At 47.1% G+C, this 15953-nt stretch overlaps 1 protein-coding gene across 4 annotated transcripts in view; it reads left to right on the forward strand.

Moving 5' to 3' along the window:
• The first annotated feature begins 1160 nt into the window (after positions 1–1160).
• Positions 1161–15953, forward strand: part of ANGEL1 (angel homolog 1) — a 28888-nt gene continuing 14095 nt past the window's right edge. For 3 of the 4 annotated variants that reach the window (XM_082317538.1, XM_082317537.1, XM_082317539.1), the window contains exons 1-10: positions 1161–1297; positions 3048–3647; positions 4179–4405; positions 5014–5083; positions 5504–5937; positions 6627–6753; positions 7640–7750; positions 8530–8599; positions 9037–9200; positions 10046–10210. In XM_082317538.1, the coding sequence (XP_082173664.1) occupies positions 1234–1297; positions 3048–3647; positions 4179–4405; positions 5014–5083; positions 5504–5937; positions 6627–6753; positions 7640–7750; positions 8530–8599; positions 9037–9200; positions 10046–10210 (2032 nt within the window). In that variant the 5' untranslated portion in view covers positions 1161–1233. Of the gene's footprint in view, positions 1298–3047; positions 3648–4178; positions 4406–5013; positions 5084–5503; positions 5938–6626; positions 6754–7639; positions 7751–8390; positions 8600–9036; positions 9201–10045; positions 10211–15953 lie in introns of those variants that run through there. The other variant, XM_082317540.1, reaches the window with a different exon arrangement.

Consider the following 15953-nt stretch of genomic DNA (forward strand, 5'->3'; position numbering starts at 1 on the left):
ACTGCGTCTATGGTCCGTGGTGTTTTATAACTGGAGATTTGAAAATGAGACTGGTGGGATTATTATTTATGTACATTGTAACATCAGCTCAGATCCTAGCTGTGGACACCCATTGTGCTAATCACCATCCACAAATAGGGTAAAAGAGGCACGTTGTCCCTCAAAAAGTGTTTTGTCTAAGTATAACCCATGAGGCAGCAGCTGCTCACCATCAAGGGAGCAGTTTGGCAGCACCCATCAGTGCAGAAGGCAGGGATGACACGAGTCTTGCCTTCATTGCAAATGCCCATCTTAAAGCGAGTCTGGAAGAAGGCTACTGAGATCACACATTAGGAGTGTGTATTTGGTGTAAAAAGCCGTAGCGGTGCTCAGTTGCCTCTGTTGTACACAAAGGTGGAACGAAGCAAAACATTAAAAACGTGGACTTCAACCAGGACTTCTCTTTTCACATGAAACTGGCTGGTTTTAACAGGTGACGGGTCTCAACTTGCAAAGGCCATAGCGTGCTCACAGCCAGGCGCGAGGGAGCGATTTCGCAGAGCTGTGACGACCTGTGTGCAGCACACCAAGGAGAGCACGCTCCCGCACCGCTATTTCAGCCATCCCCAGTGGCGTTTGTCCACAGAGAGGTTGTGCTCTGCAGAACCTTGACTATCATCAACTGTGTTTGCAGTTATTAACTCATCTGGAGCAAATGGGAATTTATTTGCTCGGTGACCTTCCAGAGGAAAAAAATTTCTGGAGATTTTCCTTTCTGTTTGGATTTCTGGAGAACGGGGGGGGTGTGGGGTGTGAAAACTTTTGTTTGAAAACACAGGGCCAGAAAGCTGCCGTCACCCTGCTTAGGGTCACAACTCCTGACCCCCCGGGCACAGCAGTGCTGCCGGGCCCCGCCGCAGGGCCTGGGGCCCCGGCAGCGCTCCTGCCCTACGGCGGGGCGGGCGCGGCCCCACCCCGCCCGGGGCCGCCCCGCTGGGGCCGTCCCACCCGCCGGCCGCGGCTCCCGGGGGCGGGCGGCCCCGGAGCGGCGCAGGAGGAGGGCCAGGCCCCAGCCGGCCTCCAGGCCCTGCGGCGCGGCGGCCCGGCGCGGTGAGTGCCTGCGCGGCGCCGTGCCTCCGTCCGAGGCCGCGCCGTAAGGCCGTTGCTGAGGCGGGGCCGGCGCGTCGCGTCGCCTCGCTAGGGGCCGGGCCGGGACGGGCCGGGGGCGGTGGAGGCCGGGCCGCGCCGGGCGGTATGATCGGCACCGTGCTCTGCTACGTGCTGCTGCCGGCGGCGCGGCTCCTCCGGGCCCTACGAGGTAACCCGGCCCCGGGCGGGCGGCGGCGGGGGCGGCCGGCGGCGGGGGCCCGGAGGGGCGGGGTGCGGGTGCCCCTCGCCTCCCCCCGCCCCGCCGTGAGCGGGGGGCGGCCGGAGGGGCCTCGGCGGCTGGGAGCCGGGGTCGTCCCGGCTGCCCCGTCGCTCCCCGAGTCCCTCGCCCTGGGCGGCAGGAGAGGCGGGCAGGTGGGGGCCTGGGGCTGCTGCCCGAGGTGGCGTGGGCACTTGTGCCGGGCCGGGGCTGCTCACCGCCGGGGCAGGGCCGGGGCTGGGTGCTTGGAGGAAACAGCTGCCGCCTGTTGTGCTGCAGTGGCAGACTGCCGTCTGCGTGGAGGCCCGGGCCTCCTGCCCCGGACCTGCGCTGCAGGTTTGGGAAGGTCTTTGGAGATGGGCTGCTCTGAGGTCTGTGACTCCCTGAGGACCTGCCGGTGACTCATGGATGGACTCGTGCTTTGCCTGCATCAATATTTCACTTAGATTCCTAGATCCTCTTGCTATTTCACAGTCCCTGGTGACTGCGCTGATGTAAAGCCACCCTCCTGCCTAAACTTGTCCCCAGGCCTGTAGCAGCCGCTGGCATGCTGTGGCCATAGTGAGCAGCTAGCTGACTCCTCTCAAATTCAGCTCCTATCCTGTAGTAACAGGCTCTTGTAACAGCTGTGCTTGCCTAGTGGTGTGCGGAAACATTACCTTGGTGCTTTGGTGTTTCTGATGTTCATGAACTTAATTACAAAACTACAGAGAGGAGTTCCATTCTTAAAGCTCCATTCCTGACACGTACAGAACGCTTTGATGCGAAAGATACAGCAAAAGCATACACGGATGTTGCTGACTCTTGTACATTACTGTTTTGGCTGACTGACTGTCACAGGAATACAGTACAGAAAAAAGTGATTTGCAGACAACAGAAATTGCTAGTCAACGGTAGGGACTAGTGCCTGTGCAGAACTCATAGCAAAATGTAAATGCTGTCATTTCTTATATAGATACAAGTGAAAAGAGTACCTGTCTTTTTCTACTTTACACCACCAATATTAGTATACTCAAGTGTTACATTAACAGCAGGGTTTTTTTCATTTTTTACCACAGATGTCAGTCAACAGGTGATCTGTAATTCTTACCAGGACTATTTCTGTGCATATATTCTCTCTAGTAAAGCTTTTAACTGCACATGTTGATCCCTCTGTGTCTTTATTTTTCATCTCTTAATAACAGAACAGTTTTTTCTTCTACAACACATTCTTGTGATACGTTTCATCTTCTTAGCTGAGCACTACTTTCTTACTCAATCCCTGGAAAGAAACTTGCTCCAGGGGGTCATCTACAAGAGCTTGGCTTCTCAGCCCGTGCACCCCATCATCTAACTTCTACAGACTGTGCCTTTACATGTGTTGCTGAGAGCTGATAGTTTCCACGAGGCTTTTTAGCTTGGCTGACTGGCTGTGGCGCTGCATAAGTTAGAATTGTGTTCCCTAGAGTTGGTAAAGCCATTGCCGTCCTGTGCTGTTTCAGTGACTTTGGCTAACATAACTAAAATTGGACTGTGGAATAGTATTCAGGAAGAGGCAGAGTAAGTTATTCAGACTGTAACTGTTTTTCTTCAGGTTTGTTTGGGTTGCTATACTGAATGGTCGTATTGCACAGTTACCGCAAATGCATAGGAAAAAGAAAAGAGTAAGTAAGAAAGGATTTCCATCTGTCTTATGTTGGTTTTGTTTGTTTTTAAATGGCAGATGCTTTCTTTACCTGTCGAAAGAATGTGCTTCTGGCGAAGAGCACGTCCACCCAGATAGAAGGCGTCTTTGCTGCAACCAGGGGAAGGTCGGTCCCAGAAGAGCAAGAAGCCCTTCTCCAGCAGTGGCTGGAGGAAGGAGCAGGGAATTTGCCAGCCAGTGAGAGTGTTCCAGCAGCGGGGAAAGTATCAGTTACACTCACTAGTGACTGGTTAGAAGGTTCAGAGCTATTGATGACTAGCCTCAGTGACCTGAATTCGGCTCCAGAAGTCACGCAGTGTGCTGGTCAGCAGCTCACGGAGCTACACGCCTTGGCTTCTTCAGAACCACAAGATCATGCAGTGATTGAACTGGCAAAATCACCAGCAGAGGAAACAGTGGCTGTAGCCGGCAGTGCCCCTTGGGCAGCTCTGGTGCCACAGACAGATCGCCAGATAGCTGGCTGTGCCGCTATCGATATAGAAGTGCAGAACGAAGACCCAGCTGTGCTGGCCTGGAGTTTAGCGCGTGATGCAGAGACAGTGCCAACAGAGCCCCCAGCCTGGCCCGTTCAGGATACGGTACAATTTTGTCCTCTCCCGACAGAGGTACCCTACCATGGTCAGTAGTAACAGCTCTGAATCTAATGTTCGGTTTGGGCTTTGCATGTGTAGGGAATGTGGTCAGGTTATTGTTTCTGGGCTTGCTGTCAGTAAGACATTGATTGTATCTGTCCATGCAGAATTGGCAGGATCTGCTAGTGAAAAGTATAAAGTGAGCTTTTGCTGAGAGAGGGCTGGTCACAGCTAGTAGTCTCTGTGCTACTAGACTGTCTGGTCTGAACATCAATATATGTTCATTTCCCAGGAACAGTTCCCAAGTGCTGGCTTTATAATATAAAAAGCACCCAAAAGCTCGTCGACTGTTTCAGTATGCTTGACTCTGGTCTTCTGTTATGCCATCCCCACTGACAACTATCCAAAGGCATCCAAAAAGAGCACCAGAAAAACAGAGTGGGTGAGGGTTTGCTCAGAGGCTAGAACACCCTAGCTTAGAGAATGAGAATGGCTATTTTCTGGGTCCCAGGGGAACAAAAGTATCAGCAGGGTACCCAGCATGGCTGTAACTTGGCGTTTTGTCTCTTGCATATAGAGATTTTATGGAGAGACTGGGAGGATCTTTCTGTCCAGCCCTGTGTGCTAGAGCAGGTCTCGAAAAACACTCCTCTCTTTGAATTTCGAGTCATGTCTTACAACATCCTTGCCCAAGACCTGGTGGAGCAGGGCCTTGACCTCTATCTACACTGTCATCCAGACATCCTGAATTGGAACTACCGCCTTCCAAACCTTTTGCAGGAGATCCAGCACTGGGATCCTGATGTGAGTATGACTGAGCCCTTCCCACATCAGTGTCACTAGAATTTGAATTCCTTGTTTGATCTAAGAGCATTAAAAAAAAAAAAAAGATGGGGAGGAAGTCCTAGGAAGATACTGCCTGCTTGGTAACTGAACACTGATTCCTCTGGGAGTGTTTGAGGCCTTGTGCATATGTTTTTTTGGTTTCTGTCTTGCTTTGATTGTGTTATTGTAGAAACTAGTCATACTTTGATAGCAGTGCTTAACTTCTTTAAACAGCAGAAGTAGAGGAAGAAGAGATAATGTGTGTTTGGGGAGGGAAGGACCAGGTTTATAAGGCAGCGCAGGAGGGGAAGCCTGCATAGAAGAGGACTTCATGACTTTCTCTGTTCCTTGAGTCCTCTTTGTGTGATGAAAGATCTTCTGCCTCGTCACTGGAAAACTGAATGATAAGCTAATGTGACCCAGAAAATTACTGCTCTCTGTCTGGAAAGTACAGGACAGAGTTGCAGTGATGACCTTTCTGGTTGCAGGGTTGGTATGTGAGTGCACTTTTCCGCTTTCTTCCTTCCCCAAAACAAGGTAACTAGCAAATACTGGTGGAGCGAGTGAGGTCTCTGCCTTCCTTCCAGGTTCTGTGTCTCCAGGAGGTTCAAGAGAACCATTACCGGGAGCAGCTGGAACCGACGTTCAAGGAGATGGGTATGTCCTGCTTTTGTGTGTCTGTACCTCCAGCTCACGGGACTGGCCAAGCAGTGCTTCCTGCTTAACGTCTTCAAGCACTCACTCTTGAGAGAGCTTTTCCTTTTTGTCAGGTGGCTGCTGGCCCTAATTCTGAACTGTCTGCCTAGACCTTTACCCTTTCTTTTGTAATTGATCTTTCTCAGAGTTGACAGATCAGAATAACAAAACCGAGAGGGTCCTAGAAGGACAAGGAGAGAGAAAATACCCTCAGTGATAAGTGATAAACTGTGATTATTGGAACAGAATTGGGTATAATGCTGTACCCACATGTAGTAGGAACCTCTTATGCTACACAGACTTGCTGAACTCCCCAGCTGATGGGGGGAGCCTGAGGTAGTGACTGGATAAACCTTTTAATAGGCGATGGTTTCTTTTCAGGCTTTGCATGCTTCTATAAACGGAGAACTGGGACGAAGACAGATGGCTGTGCAGTGTGCTATAAGCACAGCAGGTTCCAGCTGATCAGCCTCAGCCCCATAGAATACTTCCGGCCTGGCCTGGACGTCCTCAATCGGGATAACGTGGGCTTGGTGCTGCTGCTACAGCCTCTGCTCCCGGAGGGCCTAGATCTGAAGGCAGTCAGTCCTTTGTGTGTGGCCAACACTCATGTGCTGTTCAATCCCCGACGAGGAGATATCAAACTGGCCCAGATGGCCTTGCTCCTAGCAGAGATCGACAAGATTGCAAAAACTACTGAAGGCAGCTACTATCCTGTCATCTTGTGTGGCGACCTGAACTCTGTACCTGATTCTCCACTCTACAAATTCATCCGGAATGGTGAGCTTTCCTACCATGGAATGCCAGCATGGAAGGTAGGTGACAGCCAGAAGTGGGATTGGGTAGCTCTTTGTTGCATGCTGGTAAAGAAATGCATGGCTGCATTCTTTCTCTTGTGAGGAAATAGTTCGAATATTGAATTCAGTTATTCAGCAGTCTTCCCCAATGCCTCCAGCACTGCTGGGGAAAGAAGCGGACAAATGTGTGTGTGTTGTTTCCACCACCGCTCTTTTGGATTTGCTTGAGGCGGACCAGTGATAATAGACCACTTAATTTCAGGTCCTGGTGACTGAAGTGTAGGGGAGTACAACTCCACCACAACTTACTGAAATTTTATGTGGGTGTTTGATCTGAAAACAGTTTGAAATGGACACCTATAATAGAGTCTCTTGTGGTTACCTGTTACTGTGTATCCATGATCAAATATATCATTGGCTTTCAAGCTAAATCATCAGTTCATTAATAGATGCCTGCAAAGTATCTTGTCAGGTTACTTTTACTGTAATTGTAATACAGTAATTGTAATAGCTAATTGTATCCATCCTCCACAGCTGAAGGTTTATTATATCTGCACCATATTCTGAATACCTCAGCTCATGCCTTTCTATGAGGGCATTCTCCTGTCTTGCTCTTGGCAAGTGTATATATGTACATTGTCTATAGCTTGCAAGAGTTCTGCTCTGTGTTGCTGATGTTTCCTCTCCTGTTTCTGGCCTCCTTGCAGGTGTCTGGTCAGGAAGACTTTTCCCAACAGTTCTATTCACGGAAACTGCTGGCCCCACTGTGGCCGAGCTCACTGGGTGTAACGGACAACTGCCAATATGTCACCCTGTACCAGCCAAAGAAACTAGGTGAGCTCCAGTGTACACCGAGAACATGAGTTTGCTGAGGTTGGACAGTTTGTGGGCCTTGCTGTCTCTCTGAGTAGCTTGGGCATGTGTTGCATGAGGCACTTAGCAAAGATTCTCCTCTTCTCTCCATTTCCTTGGTATATGAATGAAATTTAATTTTTCTGGGGTCTATTGCTGTAGCCCAATTTCTGCCATTTTCTTTCTCTAGTCAGGAGCTGAATGTTCCCCTACCAGTAACCATTGCCGTATGTCTCTCATTCCCAGACTTACGCTTTTGTGCAGTTGTAAACCACGTTCAGCAGCTACAGCTTTCAGCTGCAGGTGTTTGTGGGAGCGGTTTTGGGCAGTATTTGCACACCACTATTAGGAAATCATTCCTAAGAGCCCAGTTACAATCATGACTGTTCTCTACTGTCCTTAGAGAGGATTACAAAAAAGAAGGAGCCCACACTAAATAGCTTTTGTTAGAATCTTGAATGTAGAACTTGTATTCAACCTGATCTCCAGAATTGTTTTTTCTTTTTTGGCAGACATTTCTTTGAGTTGCACACTAACTGATCTGCTTAAAAGTCCCTTGAACTTGTGTCTCAGAGGGGACATTCTTAATTTGTTTCATCAAGGTGCTGACCACAACTGTTGCATTAGCTAATGGGATAGCAATAACTGTTCTCTGTTCTTCTACATTTACGTATCTGTTCCGTTTTACGTTTAGGTTATTAAGTGATTCTTAACCATTCTTATGGTATCAGAGTGCTTGGGCACAAACTCTTCTATCAAACTAAAGATGTCTAAGAGGTCTAACGGTCTAAAGAGTACACACATGTTCCCTGTAGATGTGACTTTGCTGCAGTTATTTTCTTCTTTTAACTTTTATTTTTCTCTGCAGGCAGACGTAAGTACAGCCGGGACTTCCTGCTCCAGTTTCAGTTTTGCGATGTTGCTTGTGAACGACCACCACAGCTGGTCCTCTTGGAAGGTGTGACGGATGCTAAACCAGGTATTAATGGGAGATTTTTCAGCTCATGACTCTCCTAGCTTGATTTTGATGAAAACGTGAGGTGGAGGTAATGCCTGGTGAGAAAAGAGGAAGGCAGAAGGGTGCCTTCTGTGGCTGTGGGATTACTGATGGATTCCATGAGAGCTCAGAGGAGTACAATCTTACCACCCTCATACACACTGACCGTGTTCCTTGAGATGCACTGAGATTCAGCCTCTTTTGGAGGCTGTTTCTTATAAAGTGAAATATATATATATATTTCTTTTTTTCTGCTTCAAGATTTTTGGTGGGCGAGAACAAACCTGAAGACTGCAATGTCACAATGGCCACAACATAGATGTCTCTGGATGCTGGTACCCAGTAGATACTGCCTCACCTCTGGGCCTTGTGGCATGGCTGGTTCTGCTCTCTCCATTTCTGTTCTGCCTTTCTAGACACCCTTTGAGTAAGCTGTAGGCTAAGGCAAATGAGCTTTCTTTGAGAGCGAAGGTTGAAGTACCCTGAGCTTTGATAATATTAAATGCTTTAAGGACATGTCCTTAGCAGGACAGAATATGACTTCTCAGTTTGCACTGATCTGCTCTCAGGATGTTCCTGTAAGTCTTAGAGCTGGGGTTTCCTTTGAATATTTTTCTTTAAGGTGCCTGTGACTGGAAGCTGTCTGCTCTTCTTGGGCAAAAAGATTCGTTTGGTCTCAGGAGAAGCTTCTCAGACTTGGGATGAGCAGCCTGTTCCAGGATCTGTGTAGGTCTGGCTGGAATCTCTTTGCTCCTTTGCAGACCGCCCTGCACACTGGCCCAAGCCTGCTGCCATGGTGAAAGACTCTGATCCCCAGCCATTCATCCCAAGGTAATTTGGTGCGCCTTCAATGGCCTCACTCCTCAAGCCCGGTCTTGTTTTCCTGAGCACTGAAAATCTGGCTGAAGTAAAGGCTGAAATAAATGTGAGGGTGGAAGAGAGTAAGGAGGGCTATATGGAAAAGCCAGCTCCACCCAGGGTTGTCCCAGCAGCTGGGCGCTGTTCTGTCAGCATTGTGTTGGTGAGGTTGAGAATGAAGGGCATAGACAGGACTGGGTATTGGAGACAAAGGAAGTTCATAGTCCGCTTTGTCATTGGTGTAAGTGGAGTGAATAATTCTGAAAGACTGTCTTTTATGTGTTCACAAAGTAGAAATAGTTTGGACAGTTGCATCAGCAAGGGAACATCCAACTTCAGCTGTGACTGCAGTACTGAACACTGCATCATTCTCTTTCCTTCCTTGGTAAACGGTGGCTGTTCTTGTGCAGGTCTTCAGGTGTTATCCAGCATGGCCTCAACCTGACCTCTGTCTACAGCCACTTCCTGCCACAGAGGGGACGCCCGGAGGTCACAACCATGCCCATGGGGCTTGGAGCCACCGTTGATTATATCTTCTACTCGGCAGAGCCTGTGGAGAATGGGAACAGGGGGGGTGAGTGTGGCAGTGCGGGACTTATCCCTGTGATGCTGTGAGAGGACTCTGAGGCATGCCAGAATGCAGCTCCGTGTTGGGCAGTGCATTTTGTTAAGCTAGGGTGGATCTACAGGTGTCACTTTGACTGAAATGATGCACAAAGTGGAAGCAACATTTGCTCAGGTATCATGAGAAGACACTTTATCTTTGCGGTGGAAAAACTGAAGCTGCTTAGCTTAGGTTCATGTAGACTTTTGAGGAAGCTAGAACAGAATGGATTCTGTTCTTTTCTATCTTACTTGTGCTTCTGATAACAGGCAGTGCTGGGTCCTGTGTTCAACGCTTGGACTTCTGGTCTGACTGAGACCACACGCTGGCCTTAGAAGGTGGTGACTCTGGTTACCTTACAACGGCACCACCTCTCTGCTACTTGAAACAGGAGCTATGTTGATGAAAGACTGCATGTAAATGCATCCAGGAACTGTCTCTGAGCTGGTTTGGGTCATGTCAGAATCAACTTTTGGGAGGAGGTTAGGAATGAAGAGATGAATACCGCCTCAGGGGAGAATCTGAAGCTATTGCTGGGACCTAGTGCCATAAAGGGAACTTCCCATGTAAGCAACTGCCTGGTGAATTTAGTATACTCCTGTGCCTGCAAGTATACGAAACCACTGAACAGCAGTATTATAGGCTGCTCACTGCTTTCACATCTAGGCTCAAAGGTGCATGCAGTGTTTGTGCAGGCTGTCTTCGTTCATCAGGGAAAGAATAGGAAAGCATTGCCAAGCATCCCTCTGTGAGTGTATAGAGTCAGTCTGCAGCACCAGTCTTTTGCTGATGTTTCTTTCCATTTTTTTTGTTAGGTCGCAGGCTGTACCGGGATGGAGCCCTGAAGCTGCTTGGCCGCCTTTCCCTTCTCTCTGAAGATGTCCTGTTGCTGGCAAATGGCTTACCAAATCCTTTTTGTTCATCTGATCATCTCTGCCTGCTGGCTAGCTTTGGCATGGAGATCTCCAGCCTCAGAGAGGGTTAGTGTTCATTCCCTTTCCCTAAAGAAAAGCTGTTCTGAATACAGCAGTTGAGGCTCTGGATTGCACAACCTGCTTGCAAGAAAACTCTTTTCCTTGTCATGCCTGAAAAGTCCTTTTCTCCCCTCACACCCTCACAAAAAGCAGGGATGGGAGAGTTGGAGCGCTTTTTGCATTGGTATTTTGTGGGTCTCTGCAAATCTGAGCTGTGTTCCCAGTGGGCTTCCAGTTGTCTTCAGGCATTACCATCCCTTAAAGGGATCCTTGTTCCACTGCTTTGTTTAGCAGATGTTTTAGTGCTGCAGGAACCAACATAACTCCCATGTTTATTTGTCCGTGTGAGATCTTCAGCGAGCTGGGAACGAGAGGGGCAATGCTGCCTACTTCTGCTTAGTTAATTGCTACCAAGGAGCAGGGGATGTATACACCAATATTCTTTCACACCAAAACAATGGTTCTTTTAATTTCTCAGTGATAGTTTATGAAGTATGGTCCTTCCAGGACTAGTTGTTGTGTTGCCTTTGAGAGTGTTGGCTCTGCTAACTGCTTGGAAATGGCTTTTAGTTAATAATGTGTAAGGGCTGCCTTGCTGGCAGAAGGGTTTGTGTAGTTGAACAGTTTCTACAAGAAGCTGCCTGCTGTGACAAAGGGACCAGGGAATGGGATTGCCAGGAATGAAGTCAGGGGTTCTACAGAGCCACCCACAGAAGCTCTAGAACTGCAGCGAAAGCCTAGAGACCTTGGGGAAGGCTCCCTTCCTTTCTAGCAGTCTCAGAAAGGTACCTAGTTTGGCACTTGTAGAAAAAATATGTATGATCCTCCCAGTGAATATCAGGTGGAAAAAATTGTCCTGTAAAGAGTGGCAACCCCAGGAGGCTATAGCTCTGGGAGGTCCCAAAAGAGAGATGAAAGTGGAAGGCATGTGAGAGGCAGCAGAGCCATCAGGTGGAAGAGCTGATACTTGTCACTTGCCCTACTCTTTCTCCGTGCCTTCCCTATTCCTTTCAGCCTGCCAGGGGTCAGGTAGCCAACCTGTAGCATCCTCTTGCACCAGACTGAAGTTCATCCCTTCTTCTGGAGCCACCCATGTTTAGGTAGGTAGAACCTGTAGGACTGAGTCCTGTCTTGTGACAGGCATTGGGAGGGAGGGGAAGGCTGTGTAACTTGGAGCCAGATTGTCAGTCGCTTGGATCCCGGTGTACCTTTGGTGTCCTGTCAGTGTACCTTTGTCAGCAGTGGCTTGGCTGGTACCAAACCAATAGAACTGTACGTGTTCCTAGGGCAGATTCCCCAGTTCAGCCTGACATTTTGTGCTCAGTTTTTCCGTGAGAGATGAGAGCAATATTGTCAGAAACATTATCAATCAAATGATAGCTTCACAAATGAGGCAGGGAAATCTGGTCCTGCCTCAGGTTTTTGTGGGAAGGTACAAGGAGACTTGAAATATGGATCTCTCTTCCTGGGTTATATTGGGGGACTTTCATATTTTAAATGTTACTTTCTTTATTGAAAAATAAAATTTTTCTAATCTAAGAAAAAACCATAATGTAACTGCAGCATCTTGTGCTCCTGCCAGCTGAACCCTCCGAGGACTTGCTCAACAAGGCTTTGCTGGCTGGGATGTGAAAGAGGAGAGGACAAATTAGGTACACAAGATAGTAGTAATGAGGGTTGAAGAGAGGGAAGAAGTGGGCCTAGCTGTTGTCTCCCAGCACATCCCAAATCCCAGAGGTGGTTTATTTGACATCGGACTTGTCTTGCAAAATAGCTTCCATTCAGGAACCCTTCCCCTCCTCCTAAAGAAAGCAAGTACTGCTGATCTTCTACAGCTCGCTTCTGTAAACCGTGCAGAAACAAGGGGTGTCTGTGGGGATTGTGTTCTGTGCCCATATGATTGTGTAAGGACTGCATATTCCCTTCTTGCTAGACGGTGTGGTATTTGCCTGGTGACGTGTGGATGGCTTTTGCTACCCCAGTTGGGATAACATGTAAGAGTCTGTATAACTGAACAGCTGTCTGGGGGTGAATTAAGTTTGCAGCTTTGTTTGCCCTTAGTTTCACAGGTAATGGTTCTGGCATGGCACTGCTTTTTGTACATTGGCAGGGATGCAGAGCTGTGTATTTTTATGGCTCTTTTTATCTGACAGTTGCACTAATTTCTGCAAGTATTCTTATTCTGATTTTGTAATTGGTTGTGTTTGTGAAGGAAGGGGAGGAAAAGAAAATCGGTGAACTGAGAGCTTTATTTTCTGCCAGGCTTGAAAGGAGGTTGCCAGAAAGCAGCCTGGTTGCACATAACTCCCACCAGCTGGTAACATTGTAATAGGAAACTTGGAAGACACTAAAGGTTTAAAAACAACCAGCCAAAAGCAAAGCAAAAACCTCTGTGACACATAGCATTGGCACTTAGAACTTTGACTGTGTATTGTAATTGCTGGCTAGGTCTGATGGTCAGTCGATGGAGGGGGGGGTGTGTTTGTGTGAAAGCAGCCCTCCTGTCCCACCTGTGGAGTCCCATAAGGTGTGCACAGTACACCATCAGATGAACTGGTTGCCCCTGCACTGGCTGAAGTACTTTACCAATCCTGTGATGTAACTGAGGCATAGGAGCTGTGCTTCAACATCACAAGTGCTTCTTCCATTTTATTTAAACCAAAGACTTGACTTTTCTTTTGGGTAACTTGCATGAAGGCATCTCTCAGGGAGGTTTAAGGTTCCAGCTATATTTTGTTGGAAAATCTAATGTTCCACAGGGCAAGCTAATGCTTTCTCTTTTGATACATGAAATAGTGTGGTAGGAACTTGGAGTGGTTAAGTTGTTGAACACTGGATATGGAGTTATGTGCTGAGGAACCCCAGGACAATGCCTGCAAGTCCTCTGATTCTTCTTTCTGAAGGTTAGAAAGCTCCCAGGAGAGCCTGCAGCTCCCAAATCCCTGGCTCACACATGCTTCCTTGGGCATTCATAGGTGAAACTATTGCAGAAATGCAGGACCATTGCTAGTGACTGCATACAGACACACAAAGGCGGAGTTGAAGGGTTGATCGCTGTGGTTGTTTTGACCACTGTCCCTGAAGCTCTGGTATAGACTCCTACAGAGTTGGCCTGTTTCAGGAAAGAAAAAAACCTGTGTTCTAGAGCAATTTGGAGTTAACATCAAATGTACCTGGAGACCTGTGAATACCTCTGGCTGTGGGGGACTACAGGAGAAGTTTGGAGGTGGGGTGGGTGGAAAGAGCCCCTACCTCTAAAATAGCAACTGATATATAGTTTTATGGAGAAAATAATGTGTTCTGTGATGCTTTAAGAATGGCACACAGTGATATAATAAGAGGCTGTGGTAATGAGCAACTCATGGTGGGATGCAGAACTAAGATTCCAGATGTAGCCCTTAACACTGTTTCCTGACGTAAATGCATGACTAGCTGTCATTAGCACAGCTTTCTGATGAATTACAGAGGGGTTTGTAAATGGATATGAAAGTGGAACAACAGGAATATCTGCTATATTCAGAAAGGGAAGGTATTCTAGAGGTAGGATCATCTACATCATCTTAGTAGTGATGTGGAGCTCTGGGAGACTGGTACTTAGGGGAAGGGATGCCAGAGACCACTGGCGGTATGTATACATACCCCGTTATCAGTCTCCTAAGCTGCAGGAGCATGCAGCTGTAGAGGCAAACACATACTTGACAAAGTATCTTTGCTAGACGACAGCTTAGATTGCACCACAGCTGCTAGGCTGTATTTAGTTATGCTATTTTGATAGAAGTTGGGCTTCCTTCACTTTCTCAGAGTTTTAAGTTTATCACTTCAGGAGGATGCCCTTTATAATCAGTTTTCCCAATTACATGGGATGGGAAGAGTGGTAAACAATATAATTGCTCTAGTTTCTTTCCTTTTCTTAATAAATGAAACTTGGCTGCTGCTTGAGGTCATCTTTCCCCATGCCTTTTCCTTACGAGGTATCTCTCCAGCAGCTGTTTTCCCACGACTGCCATATCCAGTTATCTTTCTGAGTTACCGATGTTTATTTTTTTTCTGCAGCTGTATTTCTTCAGTTAAAAGCTATGGATGGAATTCTTTAGGGCTAAGTCTTGTTATAAACTCAATATTTAAATAGCATCAAGCCATAAGATAGTGGTTTCCCTCACCCCTGAAGAGTTAAGTGGGAGGGGTGGGAGCTCTGAAACCAACACTTAGATGGGAATAACTCTTGTTATATAAAACAACAACAAAAAAGTTTAAGATTTATCATTAGTGCCCTGTATGCCACCTGCTTTGTGAAGCACAGGAGAACTCTGAAATATACTTGACCTTAGTTCCTCTTCTCTGAGGAGTCTCTTAGAGGCTCTAAGAACAGTTCAGCATCTCAAAGAGAATCTCTTTTAAGAGCAGATCAAGGTATGTGTCCTGCTTCTAACGATACTTGAGAGTGGTGTTGGCAGTCTGCAAAGCAGAGTGTTGCTGCAGCGCAATTTCTCCTCCCATTGCCACCACCTCGCTAATGAACGTTTATTGGATGTGCTGTTAGGAACTTGCAGACATATCCATGGTTCATCCAAATGCAGGTGAAGCCTTTTGCGGCTCATGGAAAGGAGGAGCACACAAGCCTTAGTGGGATACCATCTCCTTTCAGTAGGCTTCCTGTTGTGCAAGTTAATTGAATTGCTGGCTATGACCTGCTCCTTACCAGACTGTAGCTGCCTGGCCTGTGGTGCTTTCCGTAGCGCCCTCACACTGAAATGCGCAAGATGCATGATCGCTGCCACTGAATGTACTGTATAGTGTTTCAAAGTATGATACTGAGTTTCTGTACAGAACTCACCTGCTCTAATGATAACCAAGATGGCTGATTTAACAGCTGACATGCCTCAAGCTCCTTCATTTTGTCAGCTGTACAAGTTTGCCTTCTCCTGTCAAAGCAAGTTATCCTCCAACTTCCACTGAAAATGTCATTCTAGTCTTGAAGCTCTTTTTCCTTTTATTTATTTTAAAATTTATTTATTTTATTTCAGATCTAGACTGCACATTCTTGTGCTCTAAGGGAATAGGAATGCTGTATAGTAGAGCTGAACAATTTTTCCTAACTTTGGTTAGACAAACACAGCAGCTTTCAAGGTGCTGAGGTGGCAAATGGGAGGTGGACTAGACTAGACACTGGCATGTGCTACAACAAAAGATGCATTTGTTCCATCCAGTCTTTCCTTTTGTACACAAAAAAGACTTGACTTCAAGCCTTAGCAATGTTATTTAAATTTTTAGTCTTTTCTTTCTGGATGGAAAGCCTTCTACAGAAGTCTTAAGTTTATTCAGTTATTGGCCACTTTCAGGAGCTGCTCCTGAACTGGAGGTAGATGAATGCAGTAGTTATTCTAAAGCTATTCCTCTCCTCCCTTCCTCCCCTAGAGTGAGACTGGAGATAGGATGGCAGTCACTCTTTGCCAAAATAAAAATATAATTCAGGAAAGCCAACTCAGCTGAGTTAACTTAAGTCTGTAATGGCCTGCTATCCACAGCGTGTCATATGCCTTTACCTTCCATAATCCTGCGGTCTCTGCATGAATGGTGCTCTTAAGGCTCAGTCTCACACTCTCATGAATGGATTTCTATATGCTTTTAGGCATGTGAGAGCCTTAGGTTTTGCAGCCTTGGGCTTCTCAGCATAGTAGCTGAATGGGTTTCTTTTCCTTATTTATTTTTTTAATTACTGCTTTGCTGAATTATGTATCCTTTCCACAAT

This window comes from Platalea leucorodia, assembly GCF_965183815.1.
Source record: "Platalea leucorodia genome assembly, chromosome: 7".
In the NCBI taxonomy this organism is placed as follows: Eukaryota; Metazoa; Chordata; class Aves; order Pelecaniformes; family Threskiornithidae; genus Platalea; species Platalea leucorodia.